Genomic DNA, 26429 nt, shown 5'->3' with positions numbered 1-26429 from the left:
CCAGTCACAGTAGAGCTCAGAAAACCTTCAAATTCAAGCTGCTTAAAGAACTGGTGAACACTATTGGCCTGATTTTTCTTGTGCTCCTGTGTCAGCTATTTTGGGGTCCATCATGTGCACAGTTTCTGGCATCCCAGTGTTTCTGTGAGTGCCTTGTATAAGAGAGATATGGAAAGTTGTGAGAACATCACAGAAATTTCATCTGATATCAGTCGGTGGCCTTCACAAACGGTTTCCTCGATTCTTCTTCTTCTTCTTCTTCTTCTTTTTTTTTTAATTAAAAAAAAATTTTTTTTTAACACACACTTATCAGTCAAAATAGAAGATCTTCCATTCCTCTGTTCACCATGAACATTTATTCTCTTTCCACTAAACTCACTACACTGCTTGAACACACTTATTCTGTTCATAGCCCGTTTGCCGTAAACTGTTCTGATTCCTGAAAAAAATTTGGTAGGTGTCATTCAAAATAAGAAGCGGATCACAGCATGTGGTTTGCACATGGTGGGATTTCTTACCAACATTTTTCATGCAACTGGACAGTGCAACATGAATTACATTCTACCTTGCTCATGTGATGCTCATTCTGATCAGGGGCACCACCTCTACCACTAACAAGGGAGTGGTCCAATAATAAGACACGTCGAAATGTACCCTGAAATATTTTACACAGGAAGAAGACAGCGAAAAAATGCAGTGGCAAAATTTTAGCTGCTAAGAGGCACTGTGAGCATTTAAAGAAGAAGAAGAAGAAGCTGAAAATTGCCAAATTTGTAGTGCACCAGGCAGCAGTAGAAATGTACACCACTGCTGGTGCTGCAGCAACTGACATGTGCAACTAGGATCACACACAGCCGAGGTCGGTGGTACCTTTGTAAACAGGAAACACTATACAACCTGATTGTAACTTTTAAAGGATGTTTCAGGTTACCATTCGTTGATACTCGTAGTTTCTCTGACACTATAGTACACAGTTACTATTCTCTTTAATTAACCACTCAGGTAACATCTACTACAAATTAACAGTTGCTTTTCGCAGTATTGGGAAGTAAGCTGAATTAATATTTACTGTGCTTTTGTAAGATAGGCCTGCCAGTTGTACTTTTGTTTTCTTCCAGTTTCATGGTAATGTGGAATTGAATTAACGTTCTCAATTTAGTAACGATGAAATATGAAGAATGTGGTTTCCAGCCAAAATCACGTACTTCTCCTGAGGACGTACATAGGTGTCATTTGTTAGTTGAGTTCCTTGACATTCATTCAAATGTTATTGATATTTGGTTTGAAATTGTGGATACATTAGAAGAAATACGAAATAACTGTGATAATTCCATGAATTGTGGTTCTGAAGAAGAACACCTTCAAAGTCGAAAAAAGGATATGTACTGCAATAGCTTTCAGCGGCAAAGAAAAGGCAGTGAAATGTTTGTTAAACAAAGGAGGGAAAGAATGCTTGAAGTTACGCAGTATGCAAAGGCATTTTCGTTTCGTAAAATCAGAGCATGAACTGTACAAATAGCAGAATGAATTTTACGAAGTGAAAAATATGCTCCAAATGGAAACCAGAACCATCTGAATGAAAAACTGTTCGAAAGATTTAGAACTGCTCGTGAGAGGCTACGCAGCGTTGCCAATGGAGATCTACGAGGCTGGGCCCTTCGAATTGTATCTGACATGAGTGTTGATAATTTCCAGGCTTCGGTGACCTGGTTATGCAGGTTCAAGAAATTGTACAGAATGAGAAGTCACAAAATTATCGGTTTTACGTGACGTAAACGTGTAGAGCAGCTGACAGTGATAGTGCTATAGAGAAATTCATAGCTGATGTAAATAAAGACTAAACTTGCTGTTATCCCCGCAGCTGCTGTTTATAATGCTGATCAGTCAGGTTTCTTGAAAGGACTGTGTGCACACTACCAGCTGCAGGAACTAATTCATTGCTTTTGTTAGATTCATGGTCTGGCTGTAATGATGCCTCTGTTTTTGTGGAGGATGACGAAAAATCTACAGATTAATGTGGATTCCCCGTGGAACTACTAGAATTTTTTCAACAGTGTAAAGCATTTTTCAGGAAATAATCAGACAACATAATTTCCTACATCTCTCTCTCATTTCAGGTTTATCAGTGGAACAGTATTCTTAAGCTCCAGTCATTTGTGGATGACCAGTTTCTTTCGCCACGTTGTACGAATTTGAAGTATGCCTGGTATACAGTTCAGTAAGCAGAACAATGGCTGGGAACTTTTTCGACTCCATCCCACTTCTGTCTAAATAAAAATGGTGGTTACTGCGAAGTGCCTGACTGCAATTTTTCCTTTGTTCTGTGTGCCTGATGCAAGAAAAATGTTTGTTTTTGTCTTTCAGTAGACACTTCGCGTTTTTGTGGCAACTACAGGGAATAAACAAAGGACTGTTTCACTGATAGTCAGATTTACAGCACTCGAGCATTATTGTAAGGAATGGCCTACAAGAATTGTTGTAAAATGTAGTACTGCAAGAGACATTTCATTTCAACAAATTACAAGTCCTCGTTGATGGAAGTCGTCTGTGACATCAAACACTGCCATGATTTTATTTTCTCTGCTAGCCACTTTTATCAGAATTACATGTGCAAGAATTGAACTGTCGATTTGAAATTATTCAAAGAAAATGTTTGTATAGTTTAATCCAGGATTTCTCCGGAGAAAACAACCTAACAAGCACGAGCAAAAGAGAATTCTGTCTGGTGTACCCAGTAGGCCTCTTGCAGGTCTTTCAACTGGACACCACTGCAGCTGCTTACGTGCCCCTAACCTTCCCCTGTCACTTAATAGAAAAAGGGAGACCTGCAGTTTAATGTGGAATCCGAATCACTTCTTTCGTGGCCACTCCAAAATCTGTGAGAAGTGAATACTCGGTTAAAAATCATAGTGAAATAGTTATGGTCTGAATGGGATTTGATTCAATTTGTTCTCTTGATCACGAAGCATGTGCTTTGCCACTAGACCATTTTTTAATTTAATTTTATTTTCTTTATTTTTACTTTTTTTTGAAGGGGGGGGGGGGGGGGTAATATGACCATTAAACCTTATACGCTATACACTAGCTGCACCTGTTGAGATGATGCTCGATATCAGTAATTAGTGTTTTGTTTATAAATTTTGCCTAAATGGTAATGAGAAGCCAGGGAAAAATGGCAGCCGACATACAAGGAACATTTTGGACCAGTGCGAAGGAGAGATGGAGATGCAATTCTGTATAAAGTGCATGTCATGCTTCCATACAAATTGAGACACTTAAATTCTCCTTCCCTGCGCCATTTTGCATACTTTGTCAAGAGCAGTGTGCTTGCCACGCAAAATAATCATCAGTGAATAGCAAAGTATCCTGTATGCTGAATATTAGCTTCAAAAACTAAAAACTAATAACACAGCATTCATGGGCAATGTTCACTACCTCATGTTCTCTTCTATTCCCTATAGTACAAATGATTCTACTCATATACAAGCAAATGGTAGTGAATTTTCTGCAAATGCTCATTCACACATGTTCGCTTCCATTCACTCAATTGTAAACCAGGCTTTATGTGGTTAGATGATTGACATGTCTTATTGGACCATTCCCTTGTAAGTGTTGCCAAACCTTTAAAAACAAAATGCCACAACCTGTTACGACCACAACAAATTTACTTTCTCAACATGCTTTGTATTCTTGAGTTTTACAAAATGAGAATTCAGAAATCACTTTGGGAGGGGGGGGGGGGGGGGGGGGGGGCTGAAGGATCACAACGAGCCAGAATGGTTGGCCAATGCTTACCTTTTAGGAAGTGAAATTCCAGTATGGCAATCAAACATTTAAAACTAAAGTAAACTATTCTTAACTTTTGGAACTGCCAGTTCTTTCCACAGGGAGGAAAGAGGTTTAAGAAGAAAAGGCAGTCACTCAGATCACAGATTGAGAAGGGGCCACCCACTGTGAAAAGATTGGGAGACAAAGATGATGGGGAGGCTCTAGAGAGAGTAAGAAGTTAAATATGGTACATTGGCAAGGATGGATTAAGAGGAAGAGAAACTAGAAGTGAAATGAACAGTGCGATTAAAAACTTAGGAGGAAAACAGAAAAGAGAGGAAGGGGTAAAAACCTAAAATGAGGAAAGACAACGATTTGATTCACTAACGATGGCAGTTCATGTAGGTCAAGTCATGGACAGGATTTGCAGTGTTACCGGTTCCAAACAACAGTTGTAGTACATGCCTAAATATGCTTTGTGCATGATGAAAGCGTGTCTCCTAAAAATTAGCCCACTCGCTTGCATCTGTAGAATTTTATCACTTACCATCACTGACAGCGATGATAACCCACAGCAGATGGAATAAAAATTCACTGAATAACTTGCTGTGGTTGTATTTAATGCTTCATTGACTACAACATTCATAGCAGAGTGTTCAGAACACTACTGAACACTCATTGGCTGTCGGAGATTGGATGACATAGGTCTGCAGAAAGAAAACCTGAGCTTAGCCACCATTGTCCGTGACTCCGAGTGGTTGGTGAACAACATATGTGGTTTCACAATATTGCTCTACCTTTGATATTTTCTCTACCCCTAACATGAAAGATGACGGTGACAACAACCAATCAAGAAAGGCGACTTCACTTCCAAACAGCAGAAATTTATTATCTTGTCCTTTTTGTCTTCTTAAGTGTTACTCCTGTTGTTGTAGATTTTGTGACACTGCATGAGTTCAGTAATGAAGCTATATTTTTAAACTGCAAAATGTGTGTGTATGTGTGTGTGTGTGTGTGTGTGTGAGAGAGAGAGAGAGAGAGAGAGAGAGAGAGAGAGAGAGAGAGAGAGAGAGAAAGCTAGAAAACATGCTAATAGTCAGAGCTGCAGTCATTAAATATTTATGTGAGCAACCTGACACTAAAAATAACATTCATATTCTAATTTTCAAAAATGTTGTCTACTATACGGTAATGGTTAGCAGCATTTTGTGAATGCAGCTAACGAAAGCAATTTAGAATATTGCTTTTCCTACAGACTATGCTTTGTGTTATGAATGCTGCTAAGAGCGTTTACAAACAACTCATATGAGTTGTTTATCTGAACTCCTTTACCAATAAGAGTTGCTTAATGAATGTTATACAGCCACTGCTGCAATGCGGCTTACATTCCCTTAAGTCACTGAATTCCTTGATGGTGCTGATTTATGTGATAACAACTGAGAGAAAGGAAAACTGTAAAAGGCTGCAATGTTATCCAAATCAAATATAAGTAAGGTGTAATATTATACCATTGAGCATACAATAAAACCACTGATTATAGCTTTACAATAATGGAAGCCCCATTAAAGTAAAGCAAGCCACAATATACTGAACTGTTGTTATTAGCAGAATAGAATATTTGTCATTTGAAGACCACATGAATACTAGAAACTGGTCTGGTGAAACTTCACAAGAGATTGAATATTTTAGGGATACCTCTGTGTCTTCTTATGAGGTGCTTAATGTTCATAAAGATTGTTAAATGTTCACACTATTCGGCTGTGCTATCAACTTTTAGTAAGAGAAATTGCTAATGCAGTGTTGGAAATGTGTACCACTATTACCAGTCCTATGAAAATACACTGCCTGACAAAAAAAAGGTGAAGCACTCATAAGGGAAGGGAAAGGGAAATGAAACCTCATCAGTAGAGAGATTATGTGCTGTTATTTCAGTGAGTGTAAAATCAAGTCACACTTACAAAGAACATAGTGTATAAGCCCACTTACCAGTATGACTTCCCTCTTGGCATGGATGGATCCAACGATTTGGTTGGGAAGGGTGTCATAAGGCCATTGTATTCTCGCTTGAGCTGGCCCACAACTGTTGTAACTGGTTCTGGAAATCCCAGATACTAATGCCAGGACAGAGATGACATCAGAGCTTGTCCCAAACGTTTTCTGTCATTGATAAATCTGAAGGTCTTGGTGGCCACAGGACATCCACATATCCCGGGCAGTTCATAGACACACTTGTGATATGTGAATGGGTGATGTCCTGTTGAAAAATGGCAACAGGATACTGTCACATGAGAGATAGCACGAGTATGCAAGATGTTCGTGACATGCTGTTGTGATGTCAGAGTTCTCTGAATCACTACCAGCTATGACCTGAAGAATTATCCAATGGCTCGCCAAATCATAATGCCAAGGGTAGTACCTCTGTAAAACATTGGAAAAAGGAGACCTCTCCACTTGTCACCAACATACTCTCTGAAGATTTGGGCGCTGATGACCACGCTGTTTAGCGGCCGTACACCTCAAACACCTCACCTCTGAAGATTCTCATCCTAGGTAGTGTAAAACTGCTCTTAATCACTGAACTCAATGCTTCACAGTCATGACGTCACTCTAAATGCAACCATTTGTGTTGTGGAGTTAATGGCAACCTTCATATGGCATAGTAATTCCCTATTCCAGCTCTGCTGTCTCTGACCAGGGGTGTGGGATGGCACAGAATTTTGCAGAGCACCCATTACTTGTTATCAGATGGCAGGTGCAGATGTGAAGGTGCTTGGTGCACAAAATGGTGATCCTCCCATATGGTTAGATATGGTTGGCCACAACATTGACAATGAGTTTGCCTGCATTTTTTCCTCATGCAGTCCAACATCGGGCCACTATCACATCTGAATTCCCCACAAATATGGATACTGCATGATTCAATCAACTGGCCACATCGAGATTCACAATGGTGCTCCTTTCAAGCTGTGCCAGGTGCTGATAATGTTGTCGCATGAGAGTGAAGCACGTCCGTGTTCTTCGTAATGATCACTCAACATCTGATACTGTTTACACCACTTATATACTCTACCAAGCTTGGTAACAACACTAAACACAAACAACACTAATGTGCTCTGGTGGCCATTCTACCTGTCACAGAGAATCACAACTCCATAATTATTTACATATACACTGGTGAATTGTGCATGTACAAAGTACAAAGTTACAGAAGTAAGTTACTGAAGATTTGGTTTGACTTTTGGTTGATATGAGATGCATTATAAACCTTGTGTTGCAGCATTATTTTGTGCACCTTCATTGTAAAGTTGTTATAAATTCAAATGTTGCATTCGTGTACTATAATGCCTTACTAGTCACACTTCTGTTGGAGGTGGTAAGCCTTTGTCAGGTTTTGACTTCTGATGTGGCTTACTTGATTATGGAGCAATTTAAAATTCACTGTTGATTAAAACCTGTCTGGGACAGGAACATAGTCTTATTGGCAAAAACACATGAAAAACTAGAAAACTTACTGTATTGTGATGATATCAAACTTTGAACATTTGGATGTGTAGTTTGATGCTTTTACACACATCCACGATGTCAGATTAACATCTTTGCAGTAAGATAATGAACCTGGTTTTCTGACTCTTTCCCAGATTAGTACTTAGGATATACTTGTACATGTAATACATTTGATGAAAGCTAGGTCTGAAGTCAATGATTGTTTCATTTTTAGAATAAGTGTCATTCATAATTAAATAGTCTGTTATAAGGCAAATTGACAATGTCAAACTATGTGATTAACAATTAATTGAAGCCACATGTTTGGCCCCAACCAGCGGTCTTCCCGCTGCTGGAAATATTCTTCATTTTCTGAAGCATTACTTAAGAAATGTAGTTATTTCCCATATTGAAATTCTAAGTTTGTGCTGATAACTATTAGTAACTGATCAAGTCTTCAGCAGTATATTTTAATACAGATTGTGAAATGCTTCAGCAGTAAGTTCAGTGTATTGTACAAGGAGCACTGTTTGCAGTGTCAATTGTTTAACTGCCCTACTTTTTTTAGGTGGAGTGGAATTTGAGACCTTGTTAACAGTAGTGAAGTCTGCTTCCCTAGCAGATTGGTCATCACATAAGACTACCATGTGGTGGACCTGGGTTTGGTTCCCGGTAGTGTCAGATATTTTTTCCTTGATCTTGACTGGAACAGATTCCACACAGCCTCGTGATGTCATAGAGCTACTTGAATGAGAAGTAGTGACTCCAAGGTCTGGAAAATGGACAACGGCCAGGAGAGCAGTGTGCTGACTCCCATGCTCCTCCATACCACGTCCAAATGACGCCATATGGAAGAGGATGACACAGCAGCCAATTGACGTTGCTCACAAAGGAAACTCCCCATTGCACCCCGCTCAAACTTAGATGTAAGATGAACCAGTGGATTGCCCATCATAATCTTTAACACAGATCAAGCATGGAAACGGGAAGAAGGTGTACAGAACTGCGAAAAAAAGGAGTAAAATCGAAACAGTGAACAGTCAAAGCGCAAGATGTGCAATGTGGAGTGCATTTGAGTATCCATGTCATTGTAGTTCTGTGGTCCCAGTGTTAGACTGTGAAGGGGGAGATCCATGTTCAAATCTCCCTTGTAATCCCCCCTCCCCCGTTCACAGAATTATTAACTGTCTGTCTGGTCATTGACATGTCTGCTGTCTTTAAATTTGTGTCTGAGTCATGGTGCAGTGTCTGTCTGCAACAGTGAGGTGTAAGGAGGGGATCTCCAGGTGTAGTGAACCTCCTATTTGTTCTACAAAAGTAAAACATGCTATGACTCATACATTCTGTTTTGGAAGTTTCGCCAATGAATTCCTTTGTTGTAACATAGTTCACACCCGCTTATTTGTTGTTTTCCATTTCTGTGAGAGGTCTATGCGGTATCTTGCCTGCTCTGATTATTCATCACATTTACGTGTGATGGTAATATATTCTTACCAAACGACTCCTATTCTATAATTATACAACCAGTGTATAGTATGACAATTGCCAAGACTACGGGAGTGGAACAAACGTATCAATGACCCGATGGAAAGTTCATAATTTAAAAGGTGCCATGAGGAAGATTTGAACACAGATCTTCTGTTTTGTAGTCCAATATAGTGGTCACACGATGATAATGCCACGATTCGTGCACTTTGCTTGATGTTGAACGTCCTGTGCTTGGACCGTTCACTGTTCCTATTTTGCTTCTTTTTTCACACTTCAGTACAGCTTCTTCCTGTTTTCAAGCTTGATCTGTATTCAGTTTTTGACGGTCCACCCAGTGGGTCACTTTCCCAATAAATTTGAGGAGCTGCAGTGGGGAGTTTCCCATGTCAGTTTCCCATGTCCCATGTGATTGCAAAGTTTAGTTTTTTTATTGACTACTGTTGGCCGAAACTGGATTCTTATTGGAATCTTTTGTTGTGACAAAGTTCATGTGGATACTCCCACCAATTTATGGCATTTATCTTTAGGTAATATTTTGGTGTATAAAATGTTCATACTTAGTAAATTATGTGAACCTAATTGGCAAAACAAGTTGTTCTGCGTCTATTGATAAACCACTGTTATTTTTCTCCTCAGTTCTTCTGCAGAACTAGTAATCTGTGTAGAGACTAAATATGTTCAAACTTTGTTTTGAAGAGCTTAATACAGGGCTGAATTTGGCATCCATTGGTTACAAATGTAGGTTGTAACTTGACATCACCTTCATATGTTGCCCATCCAGAAATGAGTTGCTAATGACTAGTCACATTCAGCATTCAGGAGTGAATTTATTAAAAACAAGCTTAAGACGATATTATGTGGTTGTATTTCAGAAATCACAAGAACAATCTTCCGAGGATTCTAGAAGGCTGCAGAAAGAAGTGGAAAATTCAAGAAAAGAATGCACTTTGTTAAGTCAGCAAATTGAGTCCCTTGAACGGCGTCTGACAGATAAGGATGTACAGATAACTGAGCTTTCTTCAGTGATGGCAAGAAGACCTGCTGAAATAACTAAACTACAGAGCTGTGAGAAAGGTAAAGTACTTACAGGAAAAGGTATAGTTGTAAAATAATTTTAAAAAATAGGTTTAATTTAGAAAAAGTGTAGTGTCCTGAAATTGTTTCATAAAAAACGTTATCCAAATTATGTTCACCCTGGGAATTTATTTATTCGATTCAGTTTGATATTGCAAACTATGGTTTTGTTTTCTTTTTTGTCCTGTTGTTTGGTTTTATGACATGTGTAGCAGTAATGGTCAGTTTTATATGATGCTGTTTGTGTAGTTCCATGGAACTTCTAGAGGCATTACTGTGCCATTCAAAATAATACATTCTTCATCAAACAAATCTTCATCCATTCTCTTGATATTAGTTAATGCAGTGTTGAAACAACACAACCACATTTTATAGGTGCTTTCTGATTTATTGTAAAGTAAGGGCTTCCTTAAATTTATCAGATTAAGTACATAATGTAGTGTAGAGCACATGAGTCAGTATCACTTGTTAATTATGTGTTAGAATTTTGTGTTTAAGTGGAAATCTGGGTTTGATTGTCAGTAGATGAAGTTACAGAATTTCTTTCACACCTCGCAACAATCTTTGAATTATCTTCAGAACATCTTCTAGGTATCCAAAACTAATATTATGGGGAAGAGAATGTTATAATGGTAGTTTAGAAAGCACCCTTGTTTAAGTAATATGTAAAGTTTGCAGAAGTGCTATGAGATGTTTATGCAATTAAAAAACACCTGGTAAGAGAGAAATAATTATTAAAATGTTGTGATTGCTTGTATATTTTGTAAACTAGCTAGCAACCCGGCAGTAAACATGTATTTGAATCTTCAACACCCCCTTTGTACCCTTTGTTGTTTTCATTCACCTCTCTCTGTTCATCAGCTCCTTCCTCCTTCCATCTCTTCCTTCCCCCTCTCTCCTGGCCCAACTCCTCCTTCCCCCTCTGTGTCCATTACCTTCTCCCATCCCCCTTACTGTATATCTCCTCTACCCCGTACGTCTCCTCTCCCCCCATTCCCTCTCTGACTTTCAGCCTTGTAAACATTGGTATTACAACAAAACCTGGATTGCTAATTGAAGGCGCGTAAAATGAGTGGGTAAATCGGTTTTGATCATTGGTATGCAGGGTATGAGAGACATCTCTCCAGCTCCTGGATCTGTGAGGATAGTAGTTTCAGTGACAGTGTTTTGCATAGTTTTATTCTGCAAGTGGGAAGGATTTCAAAGTTTCAGATGATTCAGATTCCATAATAGTATTCTAATCATAAGCCAATAAGCTATAAAAACATCTTTCCTGTTTTCTGTTGAAACTGGCTGCAAGGAAGAAAACAAAACAGCACATTGTTGTGTATACAATTTTTATCTAAAATTATATATCAGAATAAAGAAAATATATGGAAACAATTTGTCTAATTGTTACATGCCCTAACGTCGTAGTTAAAATTCAATGCAAGAAAGAAAGCTAAACCACACATTTTCACATCACAGCACAACATTCTCTTTCCACCTGTTAGTTAAACAAAAAACCTGTACACTGTGGTTTAAAAAAATACAAATAGCCTATGTTCATTTGAATATTTATAAGAGTAGCATGTAAAAATTGAAGTAATTCAGTCAAGAACTTTTTGAGATATTTGGTAACAACTTTAAACAGTGTCTTTGGTGGACCTGCCTAATATTGTGTAGGGCCCCCGCGAGCACACAAAAGTGCTGCAACATGATGTGACATGGGCTCGACTAATGTCTGAAGTAGTGCTGGAGGAAATTTACACAATGAAACCTGCAGGGCTGTCCATAAATCAATAAGAGTATGAGGGGGTGGAGATCTCCTCTGAATAGTGTGTTGCAAGGCATCCCAAATATGGGCAATAATGTTCATGTCTGGGGAGTTTGGTGGCCAGCAGAAGAGTTTAAACTTAGAAAAGTGTTCCTAGCGACACTCTGTAGCAATTCTGGTCTTGTGGGGTGTTGCATTGTCCTCCTGGAATTGTCAAGTCTGTCGGAATGGACAGTGGACATGAATGGATACAGGTAATCAGACAGGATGCTCACATATGCGTCACCTGTCAGAATTATATTTAGACATATCAGTGGTCCAATATCACTCCAACTGCACACACCCCACATCATTACAGAGCCTCCACCAGCTTGAACAGTCCCCTGCTGACATGCAGGGTCCATGGATTCATGAGGTTGTCTCTATACTCGTCCATCCACTCGGTACAATTTGAAATGTGACTCACTCAACCAGGCAACATGTTTCCAGTCATCAGCAGTCCAATGTCGGTTTTGACAGGCCCAGGTGAGGTGTCAAGTTTTGTGTCGTGCAGTCATCAAGGTTAGATGAGTGGGCCTTTGGCTCCGAAATCCCATATTGATGTTTCATTGAGTGGTTTGCATGCTGACACTTCTTGATGGCCCAGCATTAAAATCTGCAGCAATTTTGCAGAAGGGTTGCACTTCTATCATGTTGAATGATTCTCTTCAGTTGTCATTGGTCCTATTCTTGCAGGATCTTTTCCTGGCCACAGCAATGTCGGGGATTTGCTGTTTTACCAGATTCCTGATATTCATGGCACACTCGTGAAATGATCTTAAGGGAAAATCCCACTCATCACTTCCTCAAAGATGCAGCGTCCCATCGCTCGTGCACTGACTATAACACCACCTTCAAACTTGCTTAAATCTTTATAATGTAACAGAGTGACCTATATACACTACTGGCCATTAAAATTTCTGCACCAAGAAGAAATGCAGATGATAAACTGGTATTCATTGGACAAATATATTATACTGGAACTGACATATGATTACATTTTCAAGCAATTTGGGTGCATAGATCCTGAGAAATCAGTACCCAGAACAACCACCTCTGGCCCTAATAACGGCCTTGATACGCCTGGGCATTGAGTCAAACAGAGCTTGGATGGCGTGTACAGGTACAGCTGCCCATGCAGCTTCAACACGATACCACAGTTCATCAAGAGTAGTGACTGGCATATTGTGACGAGCCAGTTGCTCGGCCACCATTGACCAGACAAATTCAGTTGGTGAGAGATCTGGAGAATGTGCTGGCCAGGGCAGCAGTCGAACATTTTCTGTATCCAGAAAGACCCGTACAGGACCTGCAACATGCGGTCATGCATTATCCTGCTGAAATGTAGGGTTTCGCAGGGATCAAATGAAGGGTAGAGCCATGGGTCGTAACACATCTTAAATGTAACGTCCACTGTTCAAAGTGCCGTCAATGTGAACAAGAGGTGACCGAGACATGTAATCAGTGGCACTCCATACCATCACGCCGGTTGATATATGCCAGTATGGCGATGACGAATAGACGCTGCCAATGTGTGTTCACCGTGATGTTGCCAAACACAGATGCAACCATCATGATGCTGTAAACAGAACCTGGATTCATGCGAAAAAATGACGTTTTGCCATTCGTGCACCCGGGTTAGTCGTTGAGTACACCATCACAGGCGCTCCTATCTGTGATGCAGCATCAGGGGTAACTGCTACCATGGTTCCTGAGCTGATAGTCCATGCTGCTGCAAACATCGTCAAACCAATCGTGCAGATGGTTGTTGTCTTGCAAACGTCCCCATCTGTTGACTCAGGGATCGAGACGTGGCTACACGATCCGTTACAGCCATTCGGATAAGATGCCTGTCATCTTGACTGCTAGAGGTACGAGGCATTTGGGATCCAGCACGGCGTTCCGTATTACCCGCCTGAACCGACCGATTCCATATTATGCTAACAGTCATTGGATCTCGACCAACGCGAGCAGCAATGTCGCGATATGATAAACCGCAATTGTGATAGGCTACAATCCGACCTTTATCAAAGTCGGAAATGTGATGGTACGCATTTCTCCTCCTTATACAAGGCATCACAACAACGTTTCACCAGGCACCGCCGGTCAGTTGTATGAGAAATCAGTCGGAAACTTTCCTCATGTCAGCACGTTGTAGATGTCGCCACCGGTGCCAACCGTGTGTGAATGCTCTGAATAGTTAATCATTTACATATCACAGTATCTTCTTCCTGTCAGTTAAATTTCGCGTCTGTAGCATGTCATCTTCGTGCTGTAGCACTTTTAATGGCCGGTAGTGTAACAGAGAAGAAATAAAAAGTTTGAGGTTCGCCGATGACATTGTAATTCTATCAGAGACAGCAAAGGTCTTGGAAGAGCAGTTGAACGGAATGGACAGTGTCTTGAAAGGAGGATATAAGATGAACATCAACAAAAGCAAAACGAGGATAATGAAATGTAGTCGAATTAAGTTGGGTGATGCTGAGGGAATTAGATTAGGAAATGAGACACTTAAAGTAGTAAAGGAGTTTTGCTATTTGGAGAGCAAAATAACTGATGATGGTCGAAGTAGAGAGGATATAAAATGTAGACTGGCAATGGCAAGGAAAGCGTTTCTGAGCAAGAGAAATTTGTTAACATCGAGTATAGATTTAAGTGTCAGGAAGTCGTTTCTGAAAGTATTTGTATGGAGTGTAGCCATGTATGGAAGGGAAACATGGACGATAAATAGTTTGGACAAGAAGAGACTAGAAGCTTTCGAAATGTGGTGCTACAGAAGAATGCTGAAAATTAGATGGGTCGATCACATAACTAATGAGGAGGTATTGAATAGAATTGGGGAGAAGAGGAATTTGTGGCACAACTTGACAAGAAGAAGGGATCGGTTGGTAGGACATGTTCTGAGGCATCAAGGGATCACAAATTTAGCATTGGAGGGCAACGTGGAGGGTAAAAATCATAGAGGGAGACCAAGAGATGAATACACTAAGCAGATTCAGAAGGATGTGGGTTGCAGCAAGTACTGGGAGATGAAGAAGCTTGCACAGGATAGGGTAGCATGGAGAGCTGCATCAAACCAGTCTCAGAACTGAAGACCACAACAACAACAGTGTAACAGCTGCACCAGACATAGGTGTTGCCAACTGCAGTGCTGTATTCTGCTTGTTTATGTATCTCTGTGTTTGAGTACAAGACCATAACAGCAAAAGGAAAAGATTTGTAAATTACTAATTTATTTCTTTGTATCGAAAGGAAAATTCTCTTAACAAAACTTAAAAGTTATGAAACAGAATTGCTGTTCAGTACTTACCTTCAAAAGGTGAAATTGTTAGTACTGCCGATACACATATAAAAGAACAAAAACTTATCGTTTTGGGAGTGGAGAGGGGTATTTTGGGTGAGGCTGAAAGGAGGAGCAAGCCACTCAGATCCCAGGGATAGGAGAGTCCCAGCTGTTGTGGCGATAAAGAGAGATATAGATGAAGGGGAAGGCATCAAGGATAGTAGGTGGTCACAGATAGTATATTGGTAAGCCCTATGCCAGCTTCAGGCTAGAGTTTGTGAGCACAGAACGAGAAGTAAATGTGAATTAAGAGGAAGAGAAATGAAATGAATAGTGCATTGTGTGTAAATCTTATAGTATCAAAATTAGAGGAAACTGCAAAACTGTGCACATTAGTTTACCAAGTAGCATGTTTCCACTGCGAACATTTTATACAGGAATGATAACAACTAAACTGGCTTAGCACATGAGTGGATCTAGAACAACTACCTGCCTGTCCATCTTGGGGACACCCAATACCTGTTGTTGACTAAGCACTGCAGCATGATTTAAGGGACTTAACTGCCAGCAACACCACATGGCTGTTTGAAACCATCTTTCAAACACTACTTTTTATGAACTTGGCCCCCAACTTATCCTTGCATCCCAGTACCCACCGAGGCTTGACCTCCATTAGAATATCTCTCATCTTTTTTTCATTATAATAATCATTTATATAATTAAAATTTATTATATGATTTATTTATTTATTATCTCTTACTTAATTATTTTCTATTATTACTTTTTAGTCTTCATTCTTCTCCACCTGACCCATCTCCCTCTTAAGTTCTTCGCCCATCTCCTTTTCCTCCTGGTTCTTAATTGCACTATTCCCTCATCTTAACTCACCTTTGCTTATCTCTTTACCATCATCCTTTGTGGACTGAAGCTAGCACAATGCTTTCTTTGCCAATGTACTTCTTGGTGATACCTCTTCCTTCATCTTTGTTTCTCTTTTGTCTTCATCCTGGAGTTTTAAATGACCTTGAGTGACCTGACCCTCTTTTTTAACCTTCCACAACCTATCTGTCTCTCCTCCTCCAGGAAGGAACTAGTAGTACTGAAAGCTAGAATTAGAGTTTTCAAGTATAATTGTTTTTATTGCAGCACTGTCGGTATTCAGCAGTGAATAGTTACCCCAACAAGAAGCTGAACAGTGTAACTTATTCTTTGTCGGCGTGCACAGCTAATAAACTCTTTGACATGCCTTTGCATGTTTGAGTGCATGTGCATGTGCACCCAAAAGTGCGCGCGCGCGTGCGCTCACACACAGACGCACACATATACACACACACAAAAATTTAAAACTGCTGTTTCAAATAGCTGTTAAATCCAACAGCACACAGTTAACACCCCTACTGCATCTTAGTTGCAGCCTTGTAAATTTTCCCCTTAATTTATTGGTCTTTATTTTACTAGTAGTATATGGTGAGAAACAGTCAGTACATAATTATTGTGCAACATATTGTATTATAAATTTCACTTCTGCAACTGCATCTACATCGACATTGTTGCAAAGCACTGTGAAGTGCATGGCAAAGGATACTTACTATCGTACCAGTTACTAGGGCTTCTTCCAATTCCAGTCATGAATGGAGTGCAAGGAGGAGATGTCTTTAGAAGCCTCTATGCATGCTGCAGTAAGTGTAATCCTGACCTCATTATTCCTAGGGGAGCGGTAATCAGGAAGTTGTATATTTCTAGAGAATCTTGTTCTTCTTCCTTTCTCTCACTACAGCCCATGAAGGGTCTGTGCCTTGTTGACTACCTTTCTCTTCCAATCCTCTCACGACTTCATGAGCCTCCTCCAGTTCCGTACTCTGTCTCTACGTCATCCAGCCATTGCAATATTGGTCTCCCCACTGATTGGCTACACTTTGGCATTGCAGTTGGCACTACCTTTGGAAATTGCTCTTATTATTCTTTCTTCCACTATTTTGTTCCTCAATAGCCATCTCACAGTCATCCTCATACCACTCACTTCGTCTTATCCTGTTTTCCAGTTCCCGCTTGACTTCGATCGTTTGCCGTATTGTTCTTTCCAGTAATTGCCACTGCTATTTGGGGGCCAGCTTCCTCCTCAGTGGCAATCACACTCATCCCTTCATTCATCTTCCTTTGGAATTTTGCTCTTTCTGTCTTATTGATGAGGACTGGGCTCACATTGTACTTCCTCCCCTTTCTACGTGGTTTCATCCTCTGCCTGTACTTGACCATCACCATATTGTGGTACAAGTCTGTATCGGGCCCTTCTCATCACCTTAACACACTTAATGTCTGTGCCTTGTGTTCTTTGGATAAGCACATGATTTATCTGGCTGATTGTGACTCCATCTGGATGTATTTATGTCCTGTTATGGATATTCTTTTGTGGGAATATGGTGCTACTTATGGTGAAGTTTTTGCCTACAGCAAAATCAACCAACCTCAGTTCGTTGTCATTGTGCTCTTCATGTAGACTGTACATTTTCGCATTTGGTCTAAATAGTGTTTCTCTTCCCACCTTAGCATTCGTATTTCCTAGAATCACTTTCATTTCATTTTCTGCTATTGTTCATATGTGCCTTCAAGGTGTTCATAAAAGGAGTCGTTGCCCTCATCATTCGCTTTCTCTGTTGAAGCATGGTTGCAAATCGGTGCCATATTGAAGAATTTAATTTTTATTCTCAGTGTGCATATCCTGGCATTCATGACCTAAAAGTTTGATATTGCCGACTTGCATGTCCTGTGTGCTAGGAAAGTGGTTCCAAGATTATCTGAATTGCTGCTGAAAATAATTGTGTAGTCACCAGACTCGAAAATGCAGGCATCCTACCACCTAATCTCCTGTAATGCTGCTATTCTCGTTTGATACTTTAATTGGTCTTTCAAGTTTCTGGATGGAGTGCATTCCAAGTAGCTATGTGTAGATCAGTCCATGTCCATTGCTGGGTCGTCATCTTGGGGCTGTCCTTTTTCCACACGTGCTCAGCGTTTTCATGACTACGAGTGGGTGTAAAAAAATAATCGGAATCATTTGTTTGCATTTTAATGTGCCTGTGCTTGAGATTGGTGTTTGTAGTATCAGAGAGATCTGATCTTGAGTAATGTAATACCACACGCGTCATTTGCATGGTGATATGCAGTTGGAGGAAAGCAGTGAAAGTGCACAGACGTACTGTACCCAACATGGATCTCAAGTTGCAGCAGTGCATGTCAATTAGATTTTGTATTCTTGACAAATCACCGTCAGAAACACTGAAAACGTTGCAGCAAGCCTACAAAGAGCGCACTGTGGGTAAAACACAGGTTTTTCTGTGGCCTAACTGATTTCAGGAGGGAGGGGGGGAGGGAGGAGTAGAAAGACTTTGTGGATGCTCCACACCCCAGAAGATCATCAACTTCGAAGACTAAAACCAGTGACAACACAATTGATCTCATGTTGCAAGAAGACTTGTTTATCGTTAACAGAGATTGCAGAGATAACAAATCATTAACAGAGGTATCCTATGGATCAACTGAAGACATTGTACGAAATGTTCTAGGGTGTAGAAAAGTTGCAGCAAAGTTGGTGCCTCGTATGATCAGTGACAAACAGAAGGCTCGCCATGTGATGGCATGGCAACAATGGAAGGGAAGGCTTCAGCATGAATCAGATATTTTGGAAAGTCTTACATGCAGCAAATGAGACAAAACAGGACATTGTCTGACGGAAACACCCTTCATCTCCAATACCCAAAATGGCCAAAGTTCAACCAAGTGCAAAAAGTTATCTATCTTGTCGTACGATGGATGAGCAACATACTGTTACTGCAAATTACTATTGTGGTGTATTGAAGAGGCCATTAAGGAGGAAAATTGCAACAAGAAGACCATATCTTGCCCAGATGGGATGGATCCTTCATCAGGATAATGCACTGCCTCATCATTCCATGAAGACTGAGGAAACAATAACAGTCACTGAATTAGGCATTGAGGTGATGCCACATCATCCTTATTCACCAGACCTAGCACCATGTGACTTCCAACAATTTCCTGCAGTGGAAAAGAGCTTTGGGTGTGTTATTTTCAGAGTGATTGAGAACTAAACAATCAAATTTTTAGTGTACTCAACAAATTATCAGAAAGTGTCTTCAGGTAATGTTTTGAAAATTGTTGTATTGTGTTCGAGGGAGCTTACTTTGAAGGTCTGTAATGGAATTTGAATAAAGGTGAGCAGTATTTTTTGCTAAATAAATAATTCTGGTTATTTTTTGATATCCCCTCATACATACTTTTTACGTGGCAGAGAAGTCACCCCTTCACACTACTTGCTGACCCTTCACAGCCTCTTTGGTGGCTGCCTTTTCTGTCAGGGATGGTCCCCTTAGCCTTTGAGGAGCCCTCCTCTTCATACAAGGCAGTTGGTTCCTTCTATTATCCTCAGCAGGCAAGTCCCCCATCGAGATAGAAAAGGAAAAATGAAAGACACCCTCAAGCCTGAAAACGTAATACCATTGAGATTGAGAAAGCCAAGAGTTGCCCAAAAGGGGCCAATAGGAAAGAAAACAGAAAAAGTGTGATACAAGTAAGTGACGTAGCTGTGGTTGCCACCCTCGTACTCCCAAGAAGAGGCTTTTGTGGAAATGCACTTTGTCCATTGTCCTATCAGCTGACAAGTCTGACATGAATGATCTTACCAGGAACATTATTCGTCGCGCCATATCTCAGTGGGTCATTGAAACACACACACCTTCCCCACCAATTTTAAGGCAGTAGTCCATGGGGAGGCTTTCTCAGGACAGCTTGCATTTTTCTTGAGGTGTCTGACATTTCAGTTCCTTCTGCACCTCTGTTACAGTCTCCCATGGATCAAATAAATCTGTGACTGTTCATGCTGCCCTTCTGAGTATATACTCAATATCCCCTGTCAGTCATATTTGGTATGAGTCCCATAAAGTTGAGCAGTATTCTGGGATGGGTCACATGAGGGATTTGTAACCAATCTTTTTTGTAGACTGATTGTGTTTCCTCGTTATTCTACCAATAGACCGAAGTCTGCTTCCTGCTTTACCCATGACTGTGAGTGAGTCTATGTGATAATTCCATTTCATGTTTCTACAAACTGTTACACCCAGGTATTTGTATGAATTTAGTGATTCCAACTGTGACTCATTATTACTGTAGCTACAGGATACTATTTTTTTTCCTTTTGTGAAATGGCAAATATTTTCATTTCTGAACATTTAAAACAAGTTGCCAATTTTGCACCTCTTTGAAATCTTATCGAGATATGATTCATTATTTTTGCAGCTTCTTTCAGACTATATTTCACAGTAGATAACTGCGTCATCTGCAAAAGGCTGAGGTTACTGTTAATATTGTCTGCAATGTCATTAATGTACAATATGAATAGCAAGGGTTCAGAGCTCCTTCACTGGCGCACACCTGAAGTTAACTTCTACATTTATCAGTGATTATCCATCCAAGATAACATTCTGTGTCTTCCTTACCAAAAAATCCTTAATGCATTCATAAATTTCACATGATGACTGATACAAGTGTGCTTTTGATAGTAAGTGTAGATGTGGTATTGACTCAAATGCTTTTGAAAATTAAGGAATATGATGTGTGCATGACTACTTTACCCATGTCTTACAGTATGTCATTTGAGAAAAGTGTTAGTTGGGTTTCACATGATCAGTGCATGCAGCATCTGTACTGGTTGCCATATAGGAGGCCATTCTGTTTGAGGTTTTTTTTTAAAAAAAGTTCAGAATATGTTCTAAGATTCTACAACAAATGTATTTCAGTGATATTGGATGGAAGTTTTGTGGATCAGTTCTGCTCTCTGTCTTGTAAATACGTGTGACCTGTCCTTTCTTCCAACTACTGGGCTTTTTTTTGTTCACAGGATCTATTGTAGATTATAATTAACAGTTACTTGATTCTCATATTTAAGTTGGTGGTATGTGAACATACCCTTTAAGCACAAACTTCCTTTTTTCATGTCACCATTTTCTAGAAATTTGCTGTCTCCTCTCTTTCATTTTGTGTTAATTATGATTGTGTTTCCAGACTTTATAAGCTGCATATTCGTGCCATTTTAGTGTTATTCCTTGTGACACATATCCATAAAAGGTATGCCATTGACAGTGATTTACGTTGTATTACCTTTCCTTCATTACTCTGAACGGGCTATCTTTGCTTTTTTTCCTTCATGCGTTTCTATTTCTGTGTGTCAGTTGTACTGTCTTATTATATTCTTTGCACACTATTTTTCCCTTAATACCATTTTGCAACCACCTTCTGTAGAGCTGTGTAAAGTACATATAAAATTCCCTTCATTTAACTTTGAATTTCACTTTCTTCTGACACATTGGTGGCACTCATCTATTTATCTGTATGATCGTCAGAAATTAATAATTATTTCACCTCCATGGAGCATTATGGACTGTTTTTACAATCTCTCATCAGACAGATTAGTCTGTTCTGTATCAACATTTGTGATACTGCTACAGAATGATTTATGGTTCCTTCTGCTATTCTGAACAACCCTTTTACGACGAGCAACCCTATTACAATTATCTGACAGTGTCAGTTAACTGGACAGTCTTTGAATTTTCCAGTAGTAAGATTCCTGTTGCACGGCATGACTTTTATGAATCAGCTTTGTTTTATAACATAGCATACAAACTCCTGTTACATTGGTTTTGTTACAGATGATCAGGCAGATACACTAATTAGAAAACTTAAAGAGAGTGAGCTTGAATTGTCGAACTGTAGATTAAAGTTACAAACAACAGAAGAACTTTTGGAAACATCAAGAACACATTCAGTTATTTATAAGGACTCATGTCTTAAACTGGAGAAGGATCACCAGAAGCTGATTGAAGATTTTAATTTATTCAGAGATAATTCAACAAAGAGGTTGGTGCAGTACATTGTACAGTTTACTATTACATAATAATGAATAACAATTTTAGAGCTGATGCAGAGAAGATACAAAATTTAGAATGGTATGTTCGCTACAAGAAGACATTTTGTAAATACATTTGCTATAGGTTCGTAAAATAATGCACAAATTCTTCTGTTTTTGAAGTTGTGGAAAATATATGTATCTTACTGCATTTGGAAGCCACATGTACCACTCAGAAGGGAGTTGCACGTCATACAGTTATTTGTATTCTTACTTCAAATGACCTGATGTAGCTTCTTCTTTCATAGTGTAAAACTAATGAGATATTCTATAAGCCTTGTAGAGAAACTGTCTTTGAGTAGTAGTCTTCAAAGTGGCATTTGTAAGCTGTCATTAATGTCCAGTTGCACAAATTATTTAGTGTAAAACACACTATTTACCAAGTGTTGCATATTTGCTTACATGAAGATACTACTATAAACTGAGCTTGCTTGAATTTAATGCTAATTGGTAAAACTCTTACATTCTTCTTTTGTGAGGCCACATTGTTTGTAGTTGCTTTACAATTCCTCAGGGTATTGTTGTTCAGTCATTAAAATATATATAAGCTCTTTTCCACCAGAAGTGTTTCAATTTATTGAGGTAAAGCATCATCAGTGGTCTGTAATTAAAGATATTTACAATTTGATTTGCTTTTAAGATAGAAAATAGTTCATTAACAATATGTCAGTTCTTACTGGTGATTTCCCCTTTGTTTCTCACCTACATCGGGAAATGCCATCTGCTAGCACATCTTCAGTGTCTTTCTTCATTAGATACGATACTTAGTCTAATTTTTCATTGCTCCATAGAACTATGCATTTCTTACGTGTTACACAACACACTTTTTCATGCGTCACTGTTTATTTTTATTCTCCTAAGTGTGTACTGATTGTGAAAAAATATACATTGGAGTGACTGGCAGGACTTTCAACACAAGGTATAAACAACATGTCAGAATACTGAAATACGGTACAAACTATTCAACATTTGCAGATTATCTAAAACAAGAATACCATAGTCTAAGCAATATTGAAAAAGATGTGAACATCATAAGATTCAGTGAAGACAGAGACCTTCCTCCTTGCCAAGAAAATTTCCACATACACAAAGCATTAACACAAAATAAACAGTTGCTCAGTGACCAGATAAATATTGGAAACCAGACACTATAAAAAATAATGGAAAAAAATCACATGAAAAAGAAAAGAGCCTTTTCCATCCTTCACCCTCTCAACCCCCACGCCCTTTCCCAGTTTCATTTCATTTCTTGCTCCTCATCTTTTTCTCCAACCCACACTCCGCCACACTACAAAACACAGTAAATGCTTAGAAGTATAAAAATATCAGCGGTGTGTGACAAAGTGTGCTACATAAAGTGTAAGAAATGCGTAGCTCTGCAGAGCAATGAAAGATTAGACTGCAAGTGTCAGTATCTAATGAAAAAAGACACCAAAGATATGCTAGCAGACGGTGTTTGCCAATGTTGGCGAGAAACCAAGCAGAAATCACCATACTGTTAACAAATGGTTTTTCTATCTTAAAAGCAAATCAAATTGAAAATATCTTTAATTATGGACCACTGATGATGTTTTACCTCGATAAAGCGAAATGCTACTGGTGGAAACTTGTGGTTGTAATGATGGAAGAAAATACCCTCAGGAAAGCTCCTAGAACTTATTCAGGGTGTATACGACCCGGGACAACCAGGAGATCTGGGTAAAAACCGGGAATGTTTTCATCTGGGAGAAAACTGGGAAAAACCCGGGAATTTTTTTAGAATTACAGGAATTTTTTATTGTTTTAGTTTACAGTTAAATTTTTGTAACTTTGACTGGTAAGAACGAATACTCTAACAAAGAATATTACTGTATCTCGCTACTGCAGAATAATACTGCAGCAATCAAAAACAAACGAGAGAAAAAAACAAAAATAAAACTTAAGTTGCAAAGGAAATGCACCATATAAACAACAAAACACAGTGCTCATACCAGTGTTTGCCAACAGCAAAGTTGTATCAAAGATTTTAGGAAGACTACGCAATGTTTCATAACAACAAATTGCCTCCGATGAGCGTGACGTCGCAACTGTTTACATTAGATTCGTTTGAGCGGTTTTGAGTGAGCTTATGCGCATGTGCACTTGAGTCGCATTTGAGTAGTACGTTCTCCCGCTTCTGGCTACAGAAGTGTAGCAGTTAGCAGTACAGGCAATAGCAGCAAGCAGCCAGATGCTATCCAGAAAATTTTACTGGTGCACCTAAGCTTCCAGATTCACGTATGTGCAACAGTCCCGGAACTAAGGGGTGGGGGCAAACAGGGGTATCTGCCCCGGGTGGCAGTTTCAGAGGAGTGAAGGGGGAGCACCAAATTCATATTATTCAGGAAATAGACCTTGTTTCACAAAGTGCCTAGCACCCAGTGCACGTTGGTGTATCGACTACTCATATGACTTTGAATGCATCGCTGTTTTTGAGCATTTTTGAACAAATTCTAAGTTGATTTCTGAAATAATCGTAAGATGATTTTTGCATGCTTGCATAGTGTATGTGATGTCTCTGCCAGGGGAATCCCCATCACATCTAGAAATAAACTTTCCTGAGCGGAATAAAGCTGAACGGGTGAATGCCAGTCGCCATTTATGTGGTGTATTGGGTTTGCAAATGATCAGCGTTTTATAACTACTAGCAAATTCCATAGTTTCAGACTACCAGAGTGGAAATAAATGACTAAAAGGAATAACAGTGTAAATGGGTAAATTTATAATAAATAGAACAATTGTAATGGATCTGGGAGATGTTATTGTTTTTTACCGTATTTGTCGATACTGAATTGAAAATGTTTTCTTATATTTTTGTCAGAATTTATTATAATTTGTCTTATTATATGCTAATTTACTTCTGTTTTTGAGAGTAAAAGCATATTTATTACTATTAGAAAATGTATCGAAGAATAGCAAAGAAATTGATTGTGTGAAATATCTTTGACGTTGGAGTAGTCTTTGACTATAGTCAGTCCGAGTCGGCGCAGCTAACTCTTGGTGTGTGTTGACGGAAGAACAATGTGAAGGTCGCCGTCATAAATAATTATGAATTATGTTAGTATTATTTTTGTATTATCTGAAAAGAAGAAACTACATTTGAAGAAACTGTATTTGAAACACCAAAATGAGAGAAACACGCTGAACCACGTCATTTTCTGCAGCCGACAACGATGCATTGTGGAATCATACTTAGACAACTGAAGCCAAGACTTATATTTGCTTGCAAACGTCTATTTGAAAAGGTACTGTCACAAAATATGGCAAATTTAAGTTTATAAAAAATAGTGACCATATTTTCAACTTGTGTAATAGCCGGGATGCCATATTTCACAATGCATGATTCATAGTTTAGGTGAGTCAACCCTATGCTTCTGGAGAGAGAGAGAGAGAGAGAGAGAGAGAGAGAGAGAGAGAGAGAGTGTTTGCACACATGTGTTGAAGATATTTTTCTTTAGCATGATTACGATTAGGTTGATTTATTCCAAGGGTGTACCACTGATTTATACTTGACTATGGCTTAGCGTGAAATACTTGTAACAAATCTTTCATTTATGAAGGGACTATTGTTTGCACTGTTTACATCACTTTATTACCTCCAATATTATTTCTTTTATTCGCAGAGAGGAAGAAGCAGCAGTGCATATAGCAGCACTTTCTCAACAGATTGCTGATCTGAAACAAGATCTTGAAGCTGCTCGTGCATTTGAGGTCAAACTTGAGGACTGCTGCAAGGAATTGGACAATACCAAGATAACAATAGAAAATTTAAAATCAGAACTGCAAGAGCAACAGGCTAGAACCCTTGCTGCTGAAGTGAAGTATTCACAGCAATTGCTTGCACATCGGGATGATGAGAAGGTAATTTTTATTGCTTCTTCTGTAAGCAAAGTTCATGGTAGTAATAAATAAATGTTTATAATATAGTATAGGAAGCCAGCCGCGGTGGCCGAGCGGTTCTAGGCGCTCAGGCTGGAACCACGCAACTTCTACGGTCGCAGGTTCGAATCCTGCCTTGGGCATGGATGTGTGTTATGTCCTTAGGTTAGTTAGGTTTAAGTAGTTCTTACTTCTAGGGGACTGATGACCACAGATGTTAAGTTCCATAGTGCTCAGAGCCATTTGAACCATTTTATAGTATAGGAGATAAATTCCATAAAATGTAACAAAAATAATCTACTTCCTGCAGTGTGTGCCATGGTAGAGCCACAGCAATTTTATTAAATCCTCAGACTTTCAGATCTAGGTTTCTTTCAGAAACTAAACAGATGTCACATCAATTCATTGTGTACAAGAACACAAATGTTAACACCATATGTGTAACAAATATGTTATTGCTGTTAATATTCTTTTGTCAGTTATAAGGAGGCATGTGAAATGAACAATATTTGTGGATAATAATTTTTTTATGTTTCACTTTATTTTAAATATTGCAACATCACTTGCGTTATGTTTGGTAAGGAGGAGATTGGAGAGGAATACACTGCATGTTACACTGTGTGTGTGTGTGTGTGTGTGTGTGTGTGTGTGTGTGTGTGTGTGAA

The 26429-nt window shown here is 39.2% G+C and overlaps 1 protein-coding gene across 2 annotated transcripts in view; it reads left to right on the top strand.

Moving 5' to 3' along the window:
- Positions 1-26429, top strand: part of LOC124605312 (nucleoprotein TPR-like) — a 404625-nt gene that overhangs the window by 156951 nt on the left and 221245 nt on the right. The window contains exons 13-15 of one of the 2 annotated variants that reach the window (XM_047136896.1): positions 9612-9804; positions 21611-21818; positions 25509-25746. In XM_047136896.1, coding sequence (XP_046992852.1) covers positions 9612-9804; positions 21611-21818; positions 25509-25746 — 639 coding nt within the window. Of the gene's footprint in view, positions 1-9611; positions 9814-21610; positions 21819-25508; positions 25747-26429 lie in introns of both variants that reach the window. The other variant, XM_047136895.1, reaches the window with a different exon arrangement.

The sequence above is a fragment of the Schistocerca americana genome, chromosome 3, assembly GCF_021461395.2.
Source record: "Schistocerca americana isolate TAMUIC-IGC-003095 chromosome 3, iqSchAmer2.1, whole genome shotgun sequence".
In the NCBI taxonomy this organism is placed as follows: Eukaryota; Metazoa; Arthropoda; class Insecta; order Orthoptera; family Acrididae; genus Schistocerca; species Schistocerca americana.
The sequence above is the reverse complement of the archived record's forward strand: the minus strand, read 5'-3'. Positions and strand labels throughout refer to the sequence as shown.